Source organism: Culex quinquefasciatus, chromosome 2, assembly GCF_015732765.1.
Source record: "Culex quinquefasciatus strain JHB chromosome 2, VPISU_Cqui_1.0_pri_paternal, whole genome shotgun sequence".
Lineage (NCBI taxonomy): Eukaryota > Metazoa > Arthropoda > Insecta > Diptera > Culicidae > Culex > Culex quinquefasciatus.
In genome coordinates, this window is record NC_051862.1 from 104,763,568 (window position 1) to 104,787,212 (window position 23,645).

At 39.3% G+C, this 23,645-nt stretch overlaps 1 protein-coding gene across 1 annotated transcript in view; it reads right to left on the reverse strand.

The window, feature by feature from the left end:
* Nucleotides 1–20,382, reverse strand: part of LOC119766157 — a 57,172-nt gene extending 36,790 nt beyond the window's left edge. The window contains exons 1-3 of the mRNA XM_038250557.1: nucleotides 19,733–20,382; nucleotides 1,774–5,353; nucleotides 1,457–1,714 (exon numbers count right to left, since the gene is read on the reverse strand). Coding sequence (XP_038106485.1) covers nucleotides 1,457–1,714; nucleotides 1,774–5,353; nucleotides 19,733–20,382 — 4,488 coding nt within the window. The remainder of the gene's footprint in view (nucleotides 1–1,456; nucleotides 1,715–1,773; nucleotides 5,354–19,732) is intronic.
* Nucleotides 20,383–23,645: the final 3,263 nt, after the last annotated feature.

Below are 23,645 nucleotides of genomic sequence, written 5' to 3' on the forward strand. Positions count from 1 at the left end.
TGACTGAGAGTTTTAGTTACGTAATTTCTTAGCTTATATAATAATTGGGTCATGTTGATACGGGTCATGCAAAGCTCATCCTCGTCGATCCTCTCTGAGAATCGGCGACATCAACTCGCTCCCCGATCTGCTGCTGCTGGTCCGTCGATGACTATCGATGACGCTGGCCATCTCGTTCCCGCTGCAGCAACCACGCAATCGCGGTCCAGAGCTCGTCGCTCGATGGACTGGCACAATAGCTCGCGGTGATCCAGGGTTGTATCCCCGAACATTCTCACCCACCCAGAAATATCCAGCATTTCTGAAAATAAATAAAAAATCCTCTTCGAGGGAGTGGGAGTGGGAGGATGGGAAAGTGATGTTTTCATTTTTCCTCTGTAGAGTCTGTTGTTGGCTGTTCATCCGGACGTGGTAATAAACATATTTTTTCCACCGGGCGTTTCAGGAATCCCGAAGCCGTCTTCAGCGTTACCACCCGTACAACCCCATCGTCCCCGGGATGTACCGTGTGTATTCTGCCGAGCTTCCAACGTATTGGTGGCAGGTTGTCGTCCACCACGACTACTAGCCGGCCAACTTCAATTGGGACTGCTGCATACAAACGTTTAGTTCTGCTCTGAAGTTGCGACAAATAGTCGCGTTTCCAACGTCTCCAGAATTCTTGGACCTTGCGTTGAACCTGCTGCCAGTAGTTGAGTCGGTTTGTGGGCACGTCGAGGTAGCTTGGATCCGGCAAAGACTGCAGCGAAGAAGTTACGAGGAAGTGTCCAGGTGTTAGGGGTTCCAAATCGTTTGGGTCGTCTGACAATTGTGTGATTGGGCGAGAATTCATGCAACTTTCGACCTGAACCAACAAAGTTGTCATGTCTTCGATGGCTAAAGTTTCCTCCCCCAACACTCGTAGCAGATGATGTTTTGCTGATCGTACAGCGGCCTCCCACAAACCGCCAAAGTGTGGTGCGCTTGGTGGGCTGAAAATCCAACGAATGCCTTGATCAGCAAACTCCTTAGCGACCTTCTCTTTGTGCTCCGAGTCTTTCATCAAAGCGAACAGTTCTTGAAGCCGATTTTTACCACCAACAAAATTTGTTCCGTTATCAGACCAGATCTCTGCGGGTCTGCCACGGCGACCTATGAACCTCCGCAGCGCTTGCAGGTACCGATCTGTAGATAAATCCGACACAAGTTCCAAATGAACTGCTTTTGTGCATAGACAAATGAATAAACAAACGTATGCCTTCACTGCTGTACGCCTCGGTCCTGGTCGCACGTAAACTGGTCCAAAAAAGTCGATTCCAGTCTTGGAGAACGGACGAGAGACCGTGACTCGCGCTGCAGGCAGATCTCCCATAAATTGTTGTACAGGTGATGGTTTGCACCTGTAGCACCGATTGCATTGGTGTACGATGAGCCGAGCCAAGCTTCTGCCTCCCAACGGCCAAAAACGAAGTCTCACCGCACCAAGTAGTAGTTGTGGGCCAGCGTGGAGCAGCCGCATGTGATAGTGTTGAAGAATCATGCGTGTGAGCTGGTGACGAGCAGGCAGAACAGCTGGATGTTTCGTTTCTTCTCCTTCCTCCGAGTGCGTCAATCGCCCACCGACCCGCAGAATTTGATCACGATCGATGTACGGATGGTACCAGCGAAGCGGGGATTTCTTCGGCAGCGGTTGACTTGCTGACAGGGCCTTCCATTCTTCAGCAAACACTTCTTTCTGCACACGACGAATGAGCACATACTCAGCCCGCCTCAACTCTGCAGAAGTGATGAAACCCTGGACCGCTCCTCATCCGGTAAAGGCAGATTCTTCATCAAGCGCAACCAGATTGCTGTTCTTCGTATCAAAATAGGGTAAGTTTCAAACTTGGACAAATAATAATCAGTAAACTCTTGCAGGTTTGATGCAACGATCGCCACTGCTGTGCGTCGACGCTCCGTCTCAACTTCATCGTGCGCCACTGTAGCTGTTGAGTTTGGCCAATGCTCCCGTCCCAACGCTAACCATGGTGGTCCGTTCCACCAGAGAAGATTGTCTACGATGTCATTTGGCATGATTCCTCTGGATATCAGATCTGCTGGATTCTGCACACCTGGAACGTGCTTCCATTGATGTCCCTCCGTGATCGTTTGGATCTTGGAAACTCGATTCGCGACGAAAGTGGCCCACGTTGTTGGAATCGCGTCAAGCCAGCTGAGAACACACGTCGAATCCGTCCAAAAATGCGCGCTCAACGGGATGTCCAGTGCCTCCTGCAGAACTTTGAAGAGTTGGGCTACCAGCGTCGCGCCACACAGCTCCAGCCGTGGAATCGTTTGTACCTTCAGCGGCGCCACTCTGGATTTGGAAGCCACCAGTCGTACCATGACGTCGCCAGCTGCATTTTCGCTTCGTACATAAACACAACCTCCGTACGCTTTCTTTGATGCATCCGAAAAGCAATGTAACTCCACCTTTTCCGCATTTGGAATGACCACACAACGAGCAAAACGAATTGAATTGAGCACTGGAAGTTGTTCCTCATACTTCCTCCAATTCTCACCCACCGTGGGTGGTAACGGGGTGTCCCAATCTAATCGCTTTCCGTCAGCATCTACCAGTGTCCACAACTGCTGGAGAAAGATCTTCGCTGTTGTGATTGTTGCCCCAAACCAGCCGTGCGGGTCGAAAAGAGATGCAGCCTTTGATAAAACGACACGTTTGCAGAGTTCGTCCTCGGCAACAGTTGGTGTTATGTCGAACTGTACCTTGAACTCATCCGTGTTAGGGATCCAAGTTAAACCCAATGTTTTTACGGACGATTCCTTGTCCAGGTTGATTCCTTCTGGAAATGGAATGGCCAAATTCTCCTCAGCAACACCGCGCAAGACCTCTGCACGGTTGCACGCCCACTTTCTGAGCCGAAATCCCCCGCTGATCATCATTTCGTCCAGCTGAATTCTCAGATTGCGTGCTGCGTCCTCATCGTCCATCCCGGTTATGACGTCATCCATGTAGACGTCCTCGCTTATTGCCTTTGCCGCTAGGGGAAAACGATGCTTTTCATCCATTGCCAACTGTTTCAGAGCGCGAGTGGCAAGAAACGGTGCCGATTTCGTTCCATACGTAACCGTATTCAGTTCATACGTGCACACCTCAGCGGACGGCGTTGGTCGCCAGAGTACGCACTGTAGAGCTCGATCTTCCGGGGTGATTCCAATTTGTCGGAACATCTTCTCGACGTCCGACACCAGCATAATCTGCTTGATACGGCAGCGGTAGATTAGCGACCGTAAATCTTGCTGTATGACTGGACCGCATAACAGCGCATCGTTTAGGGAAACTCCTGACGATGTTTTGCAACTTGCGTCAAATACCACGCGAACCTTGGTGGTCGTGCTGGCTTCCCTGACTACTGGATGGTGTGGGAGATAGCACCGCTTGACTGTATCAGTTTCCTCAACCTTGTGCATATGCCCCAGGCGCAGATATTCGTCCATAAATTCCGTGTATTGATCCTGAAGATGCGCGTCCCGCGCCAGCCTTCGCTCCGTACCGTGAAGGCGTCTGAGTGCGATGTTCCTCGACTCGCCGAGCTTCGAGAGAATGGCCTCGTTCTTCGGTAAAGCCACCGAGTAGCGACCGTCAGCTCCGCGCTGAACCGTTTGCGCGAAAAGAGCTTCGCAACGTGCTTCCTCCGGCGAAAAACTGCTGCCTGACTCAACCTCCTCGCAGGACCAAAACCGAGTCACCAAAGCTTCTAGTTTATCCCTCGCCGACACGTTGCATGTGATGCGAATAGATTCTCCTGAGTCTGCAATTCCTCCGCAGACTACCCAACCGAAAACTGATTCGTTGAGTGCTGGTAGTTCCTCGCCCAATGAAATCTTACGACCAGTTTCGAAGAAATCGAAGAAACTTTCAATGCCCAACACCATGTCTACGCCCTTGGAGACAGAGAAGGTTGGGTCGGCCAGGACCACGTTGTCGGGAATGGTCCAACCAGCAGTGTTGATGTTTGAAGTTGGTAAGCTAACCGTCACCTTGGGTAGTACCAGAAACCGCATGTCTCGGGAGAAGTTGGAGACACGTGAGCACAGCGTAGCTCGAATCTGCTGTTTGACCTTGGATACCGATCTTCCAATGCCCGAAACGGAAATGTCCACCTTATTCCGTCGTACGCGAAGCCTTTGGCTCAGATGCTCCGAGATGAAATTGCTTTCTGATCCGGAATCCAAGAGGGCTCGTGCCGGAAGTCGGTTGCCTTCATCGTCCTCGATGATGACAATTGCAGTTGCTAACAGGACCTGAGTTGAAAACAGCTGAGCTGAGTTCGAAACTGTTATCTCGGGAGTGACTTGATTTGACGTGCTCGAGCTGGAATGTCCTGATGCTTGAGATTCGTCCGTAGCTGCCTTAGAGTTGTCTCGCTTGTATTGGGCAGAACCTTTATCCTTCCCCGATTTGAAACACAACAGCGTGTGATGTCGCTTGTTGCAGTTTCGACACGAGAATCTCGACGAGCAGTCCTTTGCCAAGTGGCCGGATTTCAAACAGTTTCGACATAACGAATTGGTTCGGAGTAGTGCCTCTCTGTCTGACACCGTCCTTTGTTGAAACGATTTGCACTGGTGTAGAAAGTGCGTTCCAGAACATGCACAACAAGGCCCTCCAGACTCCTGTGCAGTGTTGTAACTAGCTTTCACCACCGCTGGTTTCGACCGGACTTGGTTCTGTCTAACAACCTTGCTGTCTGCCTTCTTCTTGGGTAGCGATTCGAGAATTCTAATACGCGTCTGGAGAAAGTCCGTCATGTCCTTCAAAGTATCATTATCCTTTGCTGAATACTCTTCCCAAGCTCGACGAGTAATCGAGTCAAGCCGAGATGATAAGATGTTGACCAGTAGCAAGTCCTTGAAGTTCGCTTCCTCCAAAACACGATCCAATGTTTGTACTATTCTCAAGAATCCATCCACGAGAGTGTGCAAGTCTGAAGAAGATTCCTCGGTGATTACAGGTAGTTCAAATAGCGATTGAATCTGCCGCTTCTTCAGAAGCTTATCGTTGTCGTACTCATTCAGCAGAATAGTCCAGGCCACAGTGTAGCTTTCTGCAGTGATCTTCAGATGATCGATCAAGCCGGCCGGTTTTCCATCAAGGCAACCCCTCAGGTAGTAAAACTTTTCGACGTCTGAGAGTTCAGCCTTTGAGTGAATGAGCGATACAAACAGATCTCTAAAGCTGAGCCATTCCTCAATTATTCCGGTGAACTTCTGCAACTTAATCTGCGGTAGCCGAATGTGATCGTTGAGCCCATGCGAAGTTTCCTCAGACCGGATGGTCTGTTCCAGAACCGCAGGAGGAGCTTGAAGTTCTCTCGATTTGGTGATTAAACGAGATTTGTTGAGAAAGTAACTCTCACTGAACTTCGCACGGTCAGCTTCATAAGTTGCGTCTTCCGTGGCCACGTACTCTCCATGAGATTGAATCTCAACCAGAGTCTCATTGAAGTCTACCCACAGCTCATCTAAAGCACCCAATCTTACTTCAACATCAGCAATCGTACAGCTCTTTTCCAAATCAGCCGAAAAGTTAAAAATGTCCTGCATTGACGCTTTCACCTGCTTGAAAACCGTCGTCAACTGTTTGAGTGACAACGTTTTGTTACTCCGGGTGGTGATCGGCATGTTGTGTTGTTGTTGCAATGAAGAGATCAGAAACGAGATGCGTGGGTGTAGTATTCTGCGGTTGGGCCTAGCTTCGCTAGACATACACTAAAATGTGTTACCTGGACAAACAGGTGTTGGTACCTCCCAACCGATGCAGACCAGCGTCAAATATTTGTCGTCACAAATCGTTCGATTCGGCTCAAGCGGCTCAATGTTACGTACAGTACACGTGGCAGAAGAGGGCGAAAGTGTGGGCATGTAGTATCCAAAGTAATGCTTCGGCTGACATATACCGTGTTGTATTACCTGTAGGAACCAACAGCAACACAGCAGCCAACAAAACGAAGATCTGATCCCACCACGAATACGAATCGTGCGAAGCCAGTCCAATAATCAGCTCAGTCGATCGTGTGTAGGGCGAAGAGGATGAAAAACCATGGATGTAGTATCACCAAGAAACTGCCTCGGCAGGCATATACTGTTGGCCTCACCTGGAGAAACTAACAGCCGATCCAAAATTCAAATGCAAATTCAAATGGGGTTGGTGGACACGCTCGAGGCGTGATGCACAGGGATGTGGTGGTACAATAGGCAATCGAAGAGGTGAAAATATGATTTAATGGCGTGTATTTCCGTTCAGGCCTCGGCAGACATATACTGCGTCTAAAGTATTTACCTGGGAAAACAACCGATGATGCTGCCTCTTCGATGCTCGCGATGTATTCCAGCTATCCAGCCGGTGATCCGCAACGACGTCGTCCAGCTCGGGCCGTCGACGTGTCGTCGATCTCTCCCGTGACGATCCTCGCGGTGTGCACCAATTAGTACATTCGTCTCCCAGTCGAAGATGGCAGCCAGCAGGCAACCGACACCATGTAGTCCCGTTCGGTCGTCGCGCAGAACGCTGCGCTGTACGTTGACTCACGTTACCGGCCTAATCCGGGTTGGCGATGGTCATCCAGTCGAGTCGTAGGTGGCACCAGATGATCGATCCGATCAGTAGCACTCACAGGTCACAGGTCACAACGTAAAGAAGAGGTCGAAATGGCGGTGTTAGATTCACGTATGTGGCGCGCCGGCCAGACATATACTGAACTCAAAGTATTTACCTGGACAAGCAGTGTCCCGCGCTGAAGTTCAGTAGCAGGCGACGATCTACGATGCCGTGCGAGGACGATCCCAAATCGCAGTCGTCCCAGGCCGTCCGATGGCCAGTCCCAAGCTACAGGTGTTGCCAAGCCAAGTTGGCGCCAAAGGCACAAAGGTGAGACGTTGTAGAGCTCCGTGAAGATAATAGATGCTTCTGCTAATTGTTTCCGCGGCTCGATGGCGGCCGATGAATAGCAGCCAGCCGTGCAATCCAATGCCGAGTCCAGATGCCGCCAAACTCGTCCTATTCAGTGTCCTAGGTTCCCGGAATATCCGGTTCGAAGGACCATAATGTGGGGTGTTGGCAACGGTCCAGCCAGCACTCCACATCGACCACTGGTTGACGGGAACGGGTGAGCACCGATGATGGACAATTCGGTGAGGGACTTCCAACGGGTCAAGGCAGATTACCCGGGTTCCAACCGGGCCAGGTTCCAGGTTGGTGAACGGTTGGAACAAACAAAATCACGTACAACACTTTTAGACAGGAAACCACTTATATTTCGACAAACTACATTTATTTTTCTAACACCTAACAAACTATGTTCTTATTGAACCACACGTTAAAATTTGTGCGAGGGCCTAGCTTGACCTTTTTTCATCTGGTGACCAGGAATGACTGAGAGTTTTAGTTACGTAATTTCTTAGCTTATATAATAATTGGGTCATGTTGATACGGGTCATGCAAAGCTCATCCTCGTCGATCCTCTCTGAGAATCGGCGACATCAACTCGCTCCCCGATCTGCTGCTGCTGGTCCGTCGATGACTATCGATGACGCTGGCCATCTCGTTCCCGCTGCAGCAACCACGCAATCGCGGTCCAGAGCTCGTCGCTCGATGGACTGGCACAATAGCTCGCGGTGATCCAGGGTTGTATCCCCGAACATGTTGAATTATTTGATAAAGAATAACCCTGGAAATTCTGTTTGAGAATTGATACTTTGTGTTTTGTTTTCTTCAACAGGACCACAACCTGGGCATGTTTTCGGACATTCAGCATCTGGCGTTTTGTTTAATTAGGCAAATTAGCTGCGATGCAACCGTGCATTGGTTGAATGGATTTGAAGAGGATTAACCGAAAAATATTATTTTAAAGTGAACCTATCACTGTTCGAACTTCATTTTGTTACTTTTGCGCATATATATATATATTTTTTCAAACCAAATCAATGTAGTCATAAATTTTATATTAATTGAATTGAAACACCAAGATATATTGATCACAAATGGCTTCGAAAATCTTTTTCTAGAATATTTTGTGCGAATTATTGTTTTAATATTTTTTTGAAGACGTTCTCGTAAAGAGTTTTTTTTAATTTCACGTTGTTGCAGTATTTTATTGGTATAGTAGTTGTCCTAAACTGAGATAAGGAGTACCTTTAGAAACTGTTTTATTCAAAGAAAGATTTTGGTTTTGTGCGAATAATTCAACTGAAGAAAGAACTTCACCTTTCTTCAATATTTGATTTGCTTTTATTATTTCAGTGTTTTAAAGAATTTGGGCATGAATCGTTTTTATGTTTATAAATTGATTTTTTTAGAAGTAGATTATGTTAAAGTCAATGTAATTTTTTCCAACAAAAAGTTGTTAATATTACATTGAAAAACTAATGATCTATGGAACTTGCAATATCAAATAAAGTGAAATTTTATTTAAATATTTAATGAATTTCTTTAAATATTTTTTACATTTAAAAATATTGTTGACTTTCAGTTCACAGAAAAAAAATATGGTAATATTCATCAGGAAATGGTGACAGATTTTGTGACAAAATAAATGATTAATTTTACCCCAGAAAATGATGAATTTTAATCAGTTTTTGATGAATATTCATCAGGTTCACATTTAAAAAAAAAATATGAAGTATTAGTAAAAAAAGGTAATATTCAACCTACCAAATTTTCAACATTCCAAAATTCAACTTTTTTTTCTGTGTACAGTCATCCCACATATTCGGAACACCCACAAATTCGGAACACTTTGGTGGTAATTTGTCAATAGGATGCCAAATGCAACTTTTCTGTCGACCCTGCTATTTTTAGGACCTTTATTTGTACATTATCTTGCTATTCCACTAGTAAAAGTAGTACTTTTTCAACAAAAAACTGCATTTCAAGATTATTTTATCCAGAGCAGCAAATACTGCCTCCAAATTGCCTGTTCCATGATTGTGGGATGTTATTGTGCCTCCCACAATTGTGGAACACCTGAATTTAACTGATATTTTCACAAAAAAGCTATCAGACCATTCATAAAACATTACTAAGCATGTGTTTTATTGGTTTCAGATTGTGAAGTTAGTATTTTGTAAAAAATATGTACTCCTGGAGAGAAAAAAAAGTTTGTTTACATCGTAAGAAAAAAGTGTTCCGAATTTGTGGATTTCAAGGGTCAATGTTTTTCTTTAAAAACTTGATATAAAACGTAAAAATGTACAGCCGGTCTATACATCAATCGAAAGATCTCAAGAAAAGCTTTCACATGAAGGTAAAAGCAAATCATTATGTTCAATTAACGATTTTCTATGATTTGTTGAACATTGGCCGATCTGTAAACCGTTCCGAATATGTGGGATGACTGTACATCATTTTAATAACAGATTGATTGAAAGTTATTAACAAAACCTTTAAAAAAAAGATAAGACTGGTATCCTTTAAAATATACACATTGTATCTGAGTTTTGTGGCATGCATATAAAATAAATATTAATGGCAAAAACTTAATACATTAATCGATTTAATCTAAAAATCAATTTTGATAATTAATTCAATTTATACGCAATGTTTTTCACAGTACGCTTTCACTGTGCGCGCACGCTCTCTCTCTTTTCGCTCTTATTGCTTACGCTCGCACACACGGCGAAATGTCAAAACAGGAATCAAAACAAACCGGTGCTGTGCTTTTTCGTTTCGTAAATCGGGAAAAAGTGCATTTTTGGTGCATTATGTGTCGATAGTCGTATGTATTTGTGTTTGTTTATGTGTAGTGAGTGAGGGGAAAGTGGAGGTTGTCGTTTTACCGCGAAAAAAAAACGATTTGTAGCGAGAATCTTGTGTGTTTTTGCGTCACCATTTTGGTGCATTAGAAGAAGGAAAACTAAGTAGATTCACCACCGCCAGAGTTGGCCACCGATGGAAACTGAGGCTTCAATTCGGTGCGGAGTGAACCTGGCAGGCTGTGCTAATTTTGTTTATGTGTTTTATGTCGGTAATTGCGTGTGTTTTAGTTTGTTTATGTGGGGGATGTGGTTTGCAAAAGAATTTGGAGGAGGTTTTTTCGCGATCGACTTTTGCACCTGTCACAGAAGAAGTCAGAAGAAGAATCCTCGTTGCCGGTATGGTCACCATCATTCAGCTCTACGGAAGCTCTACAATCTCCAGATTCTTCCTATGGCAGACGGTGCTAGTTTTGCCTGTTGACAGATGCATCTCGCGGAAGAGGAGCTTTGCAGTCGCAAGGTATTATTTATTTATCACAGCCCCCAAAGTTTTTGTTCTGCTGCAGCTTGTCCCCTCCGTCAAAAGCCCGGTTCAAATATATTTTTTTTTCAGCCTCTGAAGGAGGAGGAGGCAAAATGGAGCAATCTAATAAGCAGCTGCGTTTTGTAACTGTCTCCAACGGGCGGGTCCTACCTATTTAGCAGCACCATCTTCCATCGGAAGATTTTGGGGCCTCCATCGTTCCGGTAGCCATCATTTGCATTGGACAAATCCGGTCATTTCGACAACGGAATTCTCGTTTTTATTCAGATAAGTATTATTTGCTCACATTTTGTAGTAGTTACATTTAATAATTATTGTAAAGGCGGAGTATCTTTACAAAAATGATTTGGATTTTCATTTGGGAATTGATACTTTGTGTTCTCTTCTCTTTCACAGGACAGCAATTTCTGGACAACCATCATCACATCATTGTATTCATCTTAGGAAATTGATTGGATGGATTTAGAGATCATTTACAAGGTATGTTAAAAAATATTGTTATGTGAACATATCACTTTTTATCAATTGGATATTCAAAACATGTCAATTCCCGTTTGGTGTTTTTTTTAAGATAATGGTTCTTAATTGAACACATTCATGGTGTTAATTTTTGAGATATTACCCTTAAAACTACTTTTGAGAAAAACTTCTTGCAAATTGTAATTCTCGCTTACTTTTAAAAAGGTCCTATGTAAATAAGAAACCCATGGTGCATTGGTGGTTTTGAAAAAGTAATCTAGAGTTATTTATTGGCAAAAATAAAAAGGAATCTAAAAATATGCAAATTAGCATTTCAAATAGACGATTACACCAGCTGTATGATTAACGCTTTTTTCGTTCGTATTCATTCATACAAAATCATCTTCAATCAAAAAAAAATCAAACCATCCACATTAACGACCCCCCGGTCTTTTGTGGTCCTTATTGCAAGTTTCTGCTCGAACCTAGGAGTCCGAAGGCTTGAATGGGGAGAGCACCCAAATCTCTTTCCACTCCAAGGAACCTTCCACCCCAGTGTTTGAACTGACGACCTTTGGATTGCGAGTCCAACCGCCGCCAGCGATTCCACCGGAGTAGGCTTGGTTTGGTGTGTTGTTTGTACTTATGGCATGGAGACGACTCCTACACCTGGAATGACTTAACGGCCTAACAACAAAGGCCGGGACCGACATTTTACATCCTCATCCGATGGACGGTTGGAGCAGATGGGAATCGAACCCAGAATCTTCAATCAAAGTCATCTGGTTTATGGTACTCATGCTTATTAATGTTAACCCCAAATCAAACAAAACAATCAATTTTATTTAAATAAGTTAGACTCTATTACACTATTACTCTATTACAGAAAATTAAAAAAAATACCAATTTATCACTTGTTTTCATAGTTCTTCTTGTTTTCAGATGACAGTTTTTGACATTAAAAAAACTTCTTCTGACTATTTTTTTGTAAACAGTGCATTGGGCTTACAACCTTACCAAAAATCGTGATTTTCTGAGTTCAATATCCCACTTTTCATACGATTTTTTGAGTTCAGGTACTACAACCATAAAAATGGACAAATCGTATGAAAAGTGGGATATTGAACTCAGAAAATCATGTTTTTTGGTAAGGGTGTACTCAGTTCAAATAGCGCGATGCACTTTTACTTAAAAAATAAGCCCTTCTAAGTTTTCTGTTGAAAAATACCATCTGAAAATAAAAATGTATCATGGGAAGTTGCGAAATATGGATTTGTAAGATTTCTTCACAAATCACAACTTTTCATGATACATTAATGTTTCTGGATGATATTTTTACGAACAGTTTTTTTCAGGCAAAAACCTGAACCTGTCATGATTTTTTTATGTTTCTGGATGATATTTTTTCGCACCAATTTTTTCAGGAAAAAGCAGAATTGGCCATGATTATTTCATGTTCCTGGATGATATTTTTCGGTACCATGACATGATATTTTTAAGTTCAAAATGTCAACTTGGATTGATATTTTTTTGATGTTTCGTAGAGTAACTCATGTTACATTTTATGTTTCTACATCTCTTAAGTCAAGCGTTCTGGAAACATGTCATCTTCATGTTTTTGGCAACATGACAAGTTTACCGTAAGATGTAATTTTCTGATCGGGGAGTTTATTTGACCAACAATGCCACATCAAGTTGAGTTTATAGTAGCAAACAACTGAAATCTTCCAAAAATCATATCAAGTTCATAAAGTAGATTTTGATCCCAAAAATAATTTTATTGGTTTTTAATGCACCCCGCCACAATTCAGACACCCCCTTCTTCCTCTTCACAAATATGAGTAATATTGTAGGAATATACGCACCTACATCAAAACAAGATTTTTCAAAGTTGAAAAATTATTTTACTTTAAAAACTCATTAAAAAAATTGTGGAGAAAGCGTTGAATTGCCAAAATGTCACAATAATTTTCCAAATCACGAAAAATCCAAAGTCTCTATATTCCATTTTTTTTAAATTAAAAATAAAAGTTTATGAAAATATTCCTAAAATTGCATAAGTCCAAAAATCCAAAGTAAAATTTCAAAAGCCTGGTAATGTTTCTTATCAAAATAATTTTTCAAAATGTTGAAAAATATTCAACTGGCTGAGAGCAAAAATTTCGCAAAGTCCTGAAAATCTAATAAATTCTACCAAAATCTTGTCGTGATACGGATCCCGTAAATTTTCTAAGTGCCGGAACGATTTTTGTAGGGGTATATCAATAATTATTAAAAACCGACTTTCGAATTTCAAAATTTCAATGAAGACGTTTTGTTAGGGACATTATCTTAGGAACAAACTGAGGTTTTTGCAAAAATCGGACGAAAATTTCCTGTAATTTTGACGAATTTTCCGAAATTTTGGTTCAAAGCAAAAATAAACATCAAAATATTTTATCATGTTTCCAAATTCCCAAAAAAATTCTAAGTCCCAATTTTTTTTCGGTTTCCTCATCTCGAAAAATTTCTAAGTGTTGAAAATATTTTACTAGCCGAAAGCCAAAATTTTGCTAAGTCCAAAAAATCAAATAAATTCTACCAAAAATCTTGTCGTGATACGGAGCCCGTAAATTTTCTAAGTGCCGGAACGATTTTTGTAGGGGGTATATCAATAATTATTAAAAACCAACTTTCGAATTTCAAAATTTCAATGCAGACGTTTTGTTAGGGACATTATTTTAGGAACAAACTGATGTTTTTGTAAAAATCGGGCAAAAATTTCCTGTAATTTCGACGATTTTTCCGAAATTTTGGTTCAAAGCAAAAATAAACATCAAAATATTTTATCATGTTTCCAAACTCCCAAAAATTTTCTAAGTCCCAAAAAAATGCTTTTTCTGTAAAAAGTAAAGAATTAAAAAATATACGCAAAAATTTCAAAGTCCAGCATAAATAAAATCAAACTTTAAAATATCAGCTCATGAAAATTTTCTAAGTGTCGGAAATTGAAAATTATGTCAGTGACTGCTAATTTTTCTAAGTCCAGCATAAATTTGAAATAAAGTCAAAATAATCATTTCATGATGTTCGGGTAGAATTTTGGAAAAAATAAAATTTTCGAAATTTTTGCTAAGTCTAAAAAAACTACCACTAACAGCTCAATATCAACTGTAGATAATGCAGTATGATCATGGAATATACTTCCCGAGCAGACGGAAATAACTTGGGAAGGTCAGTTTTTGATATTGTGAGAAGATCGAAATATGTTATTGGGATGATCGGATTAGTTGTTAAAATAACAAAAATCAATAACAAAGATTTGTTCGAAGAATAACTTAAACTGTTATTATGTTGTTATTGCAATAACAAACCAATAACACAGAAGGAATCATGAAGGAATAACAAGATTTGTTATTTTGTGCGGAGAGGTGGAGCAGCATAATAACAAAAAATGTTATTGAACTGGTATGTCTCCATAACAAAAAAAGTTATTGTTTTGGTTTATTTGTAATTTGCAAATAAACCTGCAGTTGCCATAACTCCTCTGTACTAGCCAGGGCTGCAGAGTCGGGTACCTCAAGCGACTTTGAATCCATACTTTGAAGACAACTCCGACTCTTGATGCAGGATATGTCGTCAACGACGACTTTAGCTCTCCAAAATACCCGACTTCACAGATTCCGACTCCAAGTAAAAGTTGCTGAAAATTAGATGAATCTGATGCAGTCTCCGAGGTCACACTCCAGCTCGAACTTCAACATCAGCTCCGACTTCCTGGCTCTGTGAAAATAATAACAGTTTTTGTTATTCACACTTCCAAAATTCTCAATAAATAAATCAATTCCGTTAGGGAATATAACAAAAAAAAAAAAAAAAGAAAACTCTCAAAAGTTAATTTATCGGATTAATTTTAGCTTGAAACCCCATTTCATGGTGAAATAATGACCCCGATGAAATTGGTCAAAATAATTTCATAGTTCTAGCCAATTTTAGTAAAATCCCTTAGGGGGTATATCAAATTATTAAAAAAATCAACTTTCAAAATTTCAACTTTTTAGAATAATTTTAGCTTAAGGACCCCATTTCATGGCCAAAATAATGACCCTGACGAAATTGGTCAAAATTATCCCATAGTTCTAACCATTTTAAACAAAGTCCTTTAGGGGGTATATCAAATAATTAAAAAAATCAACTTTCAAAATTTCAACTTTTTAGAATAATTTTAGCTTAAGGACCCCATTTCATGGCCAAAATAATGACCCTGACGAAATTGTTCAAAATTATCCCATAGTTCTAACCATTTTAAACTAAGTCCTTTAGGGGGTATATCAAATAATTAAAAAAATCAACTTTCAAAATTTCAACTTTTTAGAATAATTTTAGCTTAAGGACCCCATTTCATGGCCAAAATAATGACCCTGACGAAATTGGTCAAAATTATCCCATAGTTCTAACCATTTTAAACTAAGTCCTTTAGGGGGTATATCAAATAATTAAAAAAATCAAATTTCAAAATTTCAACTTTTTAGAATAATTTTAGCTTAAGGACCCCATTTCATGACCAAAATAATGATCCCGACGAAATTGGTAAAAATTATCCCATAGTTCTAACCATTTTAAACTAAGTCCTTTAGGGAGTATATCAAATAATTAAAAAAATCAAATTTCAAAATTTCAACTTTTTAGAATAATTTAGCTTAAGGACCCCATTTCATGACCAAAATAATGATCCCGACGAAATTGGTAAAAATTATCCCATAGTTCTAGCCAATTTTAACAAAGTCCCTTAGGGGGTATATCAAATAATTAAAAAAAATCAACTTTCAAAATTTCAACTTTTTAGAATAATTTTAGCTTAAGAACCCCATTTCATGACCAAAATAATGACCCCGACGAAATTGGTCAAAATTATCCCATAGTTCTAGCCAATTTTAACAAAGTCCCTTAGGGGGTATATCAAATAATTAAAAAAAATCAACTTTCAAAATTTTTAACTTTTTAGAATAATTTTAGCTTAAGGACCCCATTTCATGGCCAAAATAATGACCCCGACGAAATTGGTCAAAATTATCCCATAGTTCTAGCCAATTTTAGCAAAGTCTCTTAGGGGGTATATCAAATAATTAAAAAAATCAACTTCCAAAATTTCAACTTTTTAGAATAATTTTAGCTTAAGGACCCCATTTCATGGCCAAAATATTGACCCCGACGAAATTAGACAAAATTATCCCAAAGATCTAAACATATTTAACAAAAGAAAAAATAATAACAGATTGTGTTATGGACACTTAGAAACTTTTCCATTTCCCGGGCAGACCCGGGCAGACGGTAATAACAAAATTAATAATATTTCAATAACAAATCCTGTTAAAATAACAAAAAGTGTTATTATTTTAACCTGAAGTTCAACTTCAAGAAGAAAAAATAATAACAGTTTCTGATAAAATAACAAAATTTGGTATTGAAGTGATATTATATTGAAAATGTTTAATAACACGCCAATTAGAGGAAATGTGATACATTTCAAAAACTCTCCTAATAACAAAATTTGTTATTCGTTCGGTATACTGACTTAGAAATAAAATTACAACAAATCGCACAAATGGTAAAGTTTCTAAGTGTCCATAACACAATCTGTTATTATTTTTTCTTTTGTTAAATATGTTTAGATCTTTGGGATAATTTTGTCTAATTTCGTCGGGGTCAATATTTTGGCCATGAAATGGGGTCCTTAAGCTAAAATTATTCTAAAAAGTTGAAATTTTGGAAGTTGATTTTTTTAATTATTTGATATACCCCCTAAGAGACTTTGCTAAAATTCGCTAGAACTATGGGATAATTTTGACCAATTTCGTCGGGGTCATTATTTTGGCCATGAAATGGGGTCCTTAAGCTAAAATTATTCTAAAAAGTTGAAATTTTGAAAGTTGATTTTTTTAATTATTTGATATACCCCCTAAGGGACTTTGTTAAAATTGGCTAGAACTATGGGATAATTTTGACCAATTTCGTCGGGGTCATTATTTTGGTCATGAAATGGGGTTCTTAAGCTAAAATTATTCTAAAAAGTTGAAATTTTGAAAGTTGATTTTTTTAATTATTTGATATACCCCCTAAGGGACTTTGTTAAAATTGGCTAGAACTATGGGATAATTTTTACCAATTTCGTCGGGATCATTATTTTGGTCATGAAATGGGGTCCTTAAGCTAAATTATTCTAAAAGTTGAAATTTTGAAATTTGATTTTTTTAATTATTTGATATACTCCCTAAAGGACTTAGTTTAAAATGGTTAGAACTATGGGATAATTTTGACCAATTTCGTCGGGGTCATTATTTTGGCCATGAAATGGGGTCCTTAAGCTAAAATTATTCTAAAAAGTTGAAATTTTGAAAGTTGATTTTTTTAATTATTTGATATACCCCCTAAAGGACTTAGTTTAAAATGGTTAGAACTATGGGATAATTTTGAACAATTTCGTCAGGGTCATTATTTTGGCCATGAAATGGGGCCCTTAAGCTAAAATTATTCTAAAAAGTTGAAATTTTGAAAGTTGATTTTTTTAATTATTTGATATACCCCCTAAAGGACTTTGTTTAAAATGGTTAGAACTATGGGATAATTTTGACCAATTTCGTCAGGGTCATTATTTTGGCCATGAAATGGGGTCCTTAAGCTAAAATTATTCTAAAAAGTTGAAATTTTGAAAGTTGATTTTTTTAATTATTTGATATACCCCCTAAGGGATTTCATCGGGGTCATTATTTCACCATGAAATGGGGTTTCAAGCTAAAATTAATCCGATAAATTAACTTTTGAGAGTTCTTTTTTTTATTTTGTTATATTCCCTAACGGAATTGATTTATTTATTGAGAATTTTGGAAGTGTGAATAACAAAAACTGTTATTATTTTCACAGAGCCAGGAAGTCGGAGCTGACGTTGAAGTTCGAGCTGGAGTGTGACCTCGGAGACTGCATCGGATTCATCTAATTTTCAGCAACTTTTACTTGGAGTCGGAATCTGTGAAGTCGGGTAGTTTTGGAGAGCTAAAGTCGTCGTTGACGACATATCCTGCATCAAGAGTCGGAGTTGTCTTCAAAGTATGGATTCAAAGTCGCTTGAGGTACCCGACTCTGCAGCCCTGGCTAGTACAGAGGAGTTATGGCAACTGCAGGTTTATTTGCAAATTACAAATAAACCAAAACAATAACTTTTTTGTTATGGAGACATACCAGTTCAATAACATTTTTGTTATTATGCTGCTCCACCTCTCCGCACAAAATAACAAATCTTGTTATTCCTTCATGATTCCTTCTGTGTTATTGGTTTGTTATTGCAATAACAACATAATAACAGTTTAAGTTATTCTTCGAACAAATCTTTGTTATTGATTTTTGTTATTTTAACAACTAATCCGATCATCCCAATAACATATTTCGATCTTCTCACAATATCAAAAACTGACCTTCCCAAGTTATTTCCGTCTGCTCGGGGATGGTAATAACAAAATTCATGCCATTTCAATAACAAATACTGTTAAAATAACAAAAAATGTTATGGAATATTCTTGCAAAATCCATTTTTGCATAATAGTCTAATAACAGTTTATGTTATCATAACCAAATTTGTTATTAGTCAGATATTGGTTGAAAGTCAAAACAACTAGGGAATAACATTTTTTGTTATGGAAGAATAACTCCAACTGTTATTGGGATGATCGGATTAGTTGTTAAAATAACAAAAAAGAATAACAAAGATTTGTTCGAAGAATAACGCAAAATGTTATTTGTCTGTTATTACAATAACAATCCAATAACAAAAAAATCATAACGGCGAATAACAAATCTTGTTATAAATAACATAAAATGTTATTGGCCAAGTATTTTCAAATAACAAAAAATTTTATTCCCACGTTATTTCCGTCTGCTCGGGTTGTGCGATTTGTTGTAATTTTATTTCTAAGTCAGTATACCGAACGAATAACAAATTTTGTTATTAGGAGAGTTTTTGAAATGTATCACATTTCCTCTTATTGGCGTGTTATTAAACATTTTCAATATAATATCACTTCAATACCAAATTTTGTTATTTTATCAGAAACTGTTATTATTTTTTCTTCTTGAAGTTGAACTTCAGGTTAAAATAATAACACTTTTTGTTATTTTAACAGGATTTGTTATTGAAATATTATTAATTTTGTTATTACCGTCTGCCCGGGAATTTCCATGATACGCAGTCGGTTTCAAAAGTCGTCATAACTCGAGGAGTTTACAGCAAGATGCGAATAAACAAGCCAAGATAGTTCGAAGTTATATCCACCAACTCACTTTTTTTTTTTTTTTTTTTATTCTTAACTTATTTTTATTAGGTCCGTTTAGGTGCTGTGACCAGGTTAGGACCGAGGGACGGTTCATAAAAAAATTATAATACATAAAAAAACTCATTTTCCGCCGTATTTGCCGAGCATGTAACTGACGAGTCTCAACTGGTCCACGCGGGTCTTGCAGGTCTGGAACCTGGCGCTGTACTCGTTAAAAATGTGCCACAGCTCAGTCGAACTGTAGAGCACCTCCTCACCTTCCGCCGTGGGGGTGGCACCGGCGCCGGCGCCGGTATTTACTTGACTGCTTCCTGCGGGTCGAGGGCGATCCTTTGGCTTCACGTCCGGAACTGCGCCCGGCAGCGGAGGGAACTCCGCCGGCGTGAACGCCGGAACTGCTGGACTCTGCTTCTCCGCCTTCCTCGCCGGCGGTTTTGGTTTCGACGCCTGCTGTCGCCGCTGGATGAAATCCGCACGCTTGGGGCAGCTGCGGTCCGTAGCTTCGTGGGCACCATAGCAGTTGGCACACCGCTTTGGCTGGGCTTCCTGGACTTCGCACTCGTCCGTCTTGTGGGGACCCCCACAGTTGTTGCACCTCCCCTTGAGGTGACAGTTCCTGGTTCCATGACCCAGCTGCAAGCAGTTCCTGCACTGGGTCACGTTCGGTCGCTTGTTCCGGTAGGCCTCCCACCGGATGTGAAATCTTCTCAAGCGCTTGATTTCACTCAGCTGCTTGAGGCTGGTGTACCCCTTGGGGAACGTAACAATGTACGGGGTTTCCTCTGACGAGGCGAACTCTCCCTTTCTCTTGATGGCGTGCACCTCCACAGCATCCAGGTTTTGCGATTCCTTGAGGGTCTTTTTGACGAATTCAGGTGAAGCCGACGGAAGTCCTCGGACGACGACGCGGAGTTGCCGCTCGCTTCGTTTCTCGTGGGTGTAGAACTCCACTTTGTTCGCAATCAAGTGGGCCCGCGCGGTCTCAAAACGCTCCTCGGAGGAACACAGCAATTTGATCCCAAACGGTGTTAGCTTGTAACTTGGCTTGGTTGTGCACGGCGACATTACAGTCCTCAGCTTGGCGTAGCTCGTATTCTTTACCACCAGAGGTGGTGGTTTCTTGGCCACTGGAACCACTGGAACCGATGGGACGCTTCCTTTCTCGGCTGGGATATCATTGTTATTGTTGTTGTTCCCCGCCAGCGGACTGAACTTGTTGTTGTTGAGAAGATTCTCCTCTGAGCCATCCCCGACAACGGCTCCGTCGCTGGTCTTCCTCCGCTTCCCCGTTCCATTTACGGAACGAAACTCGTCCCCGTCGGAGGATTCTTCCACCTCCATCCGTAAGCACTGTGCCGCGCCACGAAAACAGCAGAAAAAACAACCGCTGTCTCCGGCTGTCAGACGTAAACTCGCACCAACTCACTTTCCGCCCGGGATAACTACTATCTTATTCCACATTTACAATTGAATATCATCCCAATAACATTATTTGTTAAAATAACAGAAACTGTTATTATTTTTTCTTAAAAACATTATTTGCAAGAATATTCAATAACAGTTTTTGTTATTTAAACAAAATCTGTTATTGAAATGACATGAATTTTGTTATTACCATCTGCCCGGGATATGAGTCAAGAAGAATTTGTGAAACAAATATACAGATGATGGTGAAATATTAGAAAGATGTATAAATCATTTATATTTAAGCATAAGCATTAAGACGACCACCATTCAAGCATGTGTAAACCCGGGCAGACGGTTATAACAAAATTCATGTCATTTCAATAACAGATTTTGTTAAAATAACAGAAACTGTTATTGGATATTCTTGAAAATATTTTTTGGAAGCAAAAATAATAACAGTTTCTGTTATTTTAACAAAAAATGTTATTGGGATGGTATTCAATTGGAAATGTGAAATAAGATTATAATAACAGTTTAAGTTATGTTTTTCCATTTTATTCCATAATAACAAGAACTGTTATTGGTTTGATATTCCATTGGAAATGTGAAATAAGATGATAATAACAGATTGAGTTATGTTTTTCCATTTTATTGCATAATAACAGGAACTGTTATTGGTTTGATATTCTCTTGGAAATGAGGAATAAGACGATAATAACAGTTTAAGTTATGTTTTCCATATTACTTTACAATAACATGAACTGTAATGATTCTGATATGTTTCGGTTCTGCTACTGTTCTAGAACCCGAGCAGGAGCTCGTAACATACCTGTAACAAAAAATAACTGAATCTGTTAAATTAATAAAATAAAGTTTAGAAAGAATTAAACTATGTTCTTCGGTTGTTATTTTAAATCAAAGTCATATTTTGTAATTTTTTGATATTCATGGATCTGCCGATTTTTTTACTTGCCATGTTCTTCAAGCGAAAATTAAAAGACCATTTGTTTGAATTAACAATGTATTCCACCAATGTAGTGTGTGTGTGTGTGTGTGTGTGTGTGTGTGTGTGTGTGTGTGTGTGTGTGTGTGTGTGTGTGTGTGTGTGTGTGTGTGTGTGTGTGTGTGTGTGTGTGTGTGTGTGTGTGAATTCACAAATTTCGTTTACCTTTTCATTTCAACCTATCTGAATAGGAAACCCACATCAGATTGGTTGAATTGAAAAATTTCTCTACAAATCTTGTCTTTTTTCTTTATTATTCCATTTCCTTCACTCTTCCCGCTCCTCCTTGGGTTCTGCTGCTGCGCTCCCGCTGCATCTGCGGCAAGGTATCGCCTTCGAATTTCCGTAGAAGATTCACGCGGAAAATGCCACTCTGCTCGTTTTTTTTCCTTCTCTAACCTTTTACCATCTCCTTCGTTAAAATTTAATGTAAACGCACGCATAAATCTTCTTGAAGCAATCCCTAACGAACTCACCACCTTCTTACGTAAACTTTACTCCCACGTTGACGCGGGTGTATCCCATTTGGCATAATGCCATTTGGCATAATGCCGTTTGGCATAACGCCGTTTGGCATAATGCCGTTTGGCATAATGGACGTTTGGCATAATGGACGTTTGGCATAACGGTCATTTGGCATAATGGCCATTTGATGTTAAAATTTCAAAATAAAGTTAATAATGGAATTGCTTTAAGAAGACCATATTAGGTTGTGATAACTGCCGGCGAAAGCTGATTTTTTTCTTTCCTTAAGATTATTTAAAAACTGCTGGCTACACAGCAAAAAAAATAAATGAATTTTGGAAGGTTGAAAATTTGGTAGGTTGAATATTCCCGCTTTTTTGAGTAATATTACATAAAAAATGTGTAAAAATGTGAACCTGATGAATATTCATCAAAAACTGATGAATATTCATCAATTCCTGATGATTAGACATTTTTTCGACACAAAATCTGTCACGATTTCCTGATGAATATTACCATCATTTTTTTCTGTGTATGGGTGCCCAGAACTTGAAACGTTTGTTCAAAACGTTGCTCCACATGCTGAATATTGTTCCCAGGGCTATTTTAAGCCATTGACCCCTAGATTGAGCCAAATATGTTCGACATTTATGAAGGTAAATACTTCCTTTAAAGAAAGGGACACTTTCTAAGCTTGCGACACCTGCACAGAATCAAAGTTGAATTTTGGAAAGTTGAAAATTTGGTTGGTTGAATATCACCTCTTTTTGAGTAATATTACCTAATTTTTTTTTAAACATGTGAACCTGATGAATATTTATCAGAAACTGATGAATATTTACCAATTTCTGATGTAAAATTAATCTTTTTTTTTTACTCAAAATCTGGCACCATTTCCTGATGAATATTACCATCATTTATTTTCTGTGTGCTAAAAAATTTTGAATTTTCCTTCTAAAACTGAATTTTCTTCATTAAACAGGGGAAAATGGGCTTCAACTGTGGTCACAACTCAAGCGAGTTTTCCCTTCTTTTCAAAAAATATTCACCCATATCAGCAGTCAAGAGAGTTTTCCCTTCTTTTAAGAAACTCATTCAACTCATGTTAGTAGTTATCTCAAATCAAAGAAAGTTTTTGCTTCTTTGAAGAAATGTAAATTCAACTTGTGTCAGCAGTTATCACAAGTCAAGAAAATTTTCCCTTCTTTAATGGAGAGAAAATTCAAACATATAGGGATAATTCAACTCGTGTTAGTAGTTATCACAAGTAAAGAAAATTTTCCATTATATAAAGAAGGAAAAAAAAAACTCACTGACTTGTGATGACTACTGACACAAGTTGAATTTTTCTTCTTTAAATAATGGAAAATTATCTGTACTTGTGATAACTACTAACACGAGTTGAGTTATCCCTATATGTTTGAATTTTCTCTCCAGTCAAGAAGGGAAAATTATCTTGACTGCTGACACAAGTTGAATTTACCTTTCTTTGAGAAGTGAAAACTTTCTTTGATTTGAGATAACTACTAACATGAGTTGAACTTTCCCTTCTTTGAAGAAGGGAAAAATCTCTTGACTGATGATACAAGTTGAATTTTCCCTTCTTTAAAGAAGGGAAAACTCCTTGACTGCTGATATAGGTGAATATTTTTAAAGGAAGGGAAAACTCGCTTGAGTTGTGACCACCGCTGAAGCGCATTATTCCCTTTTTAATGAAGAAAATTCAACT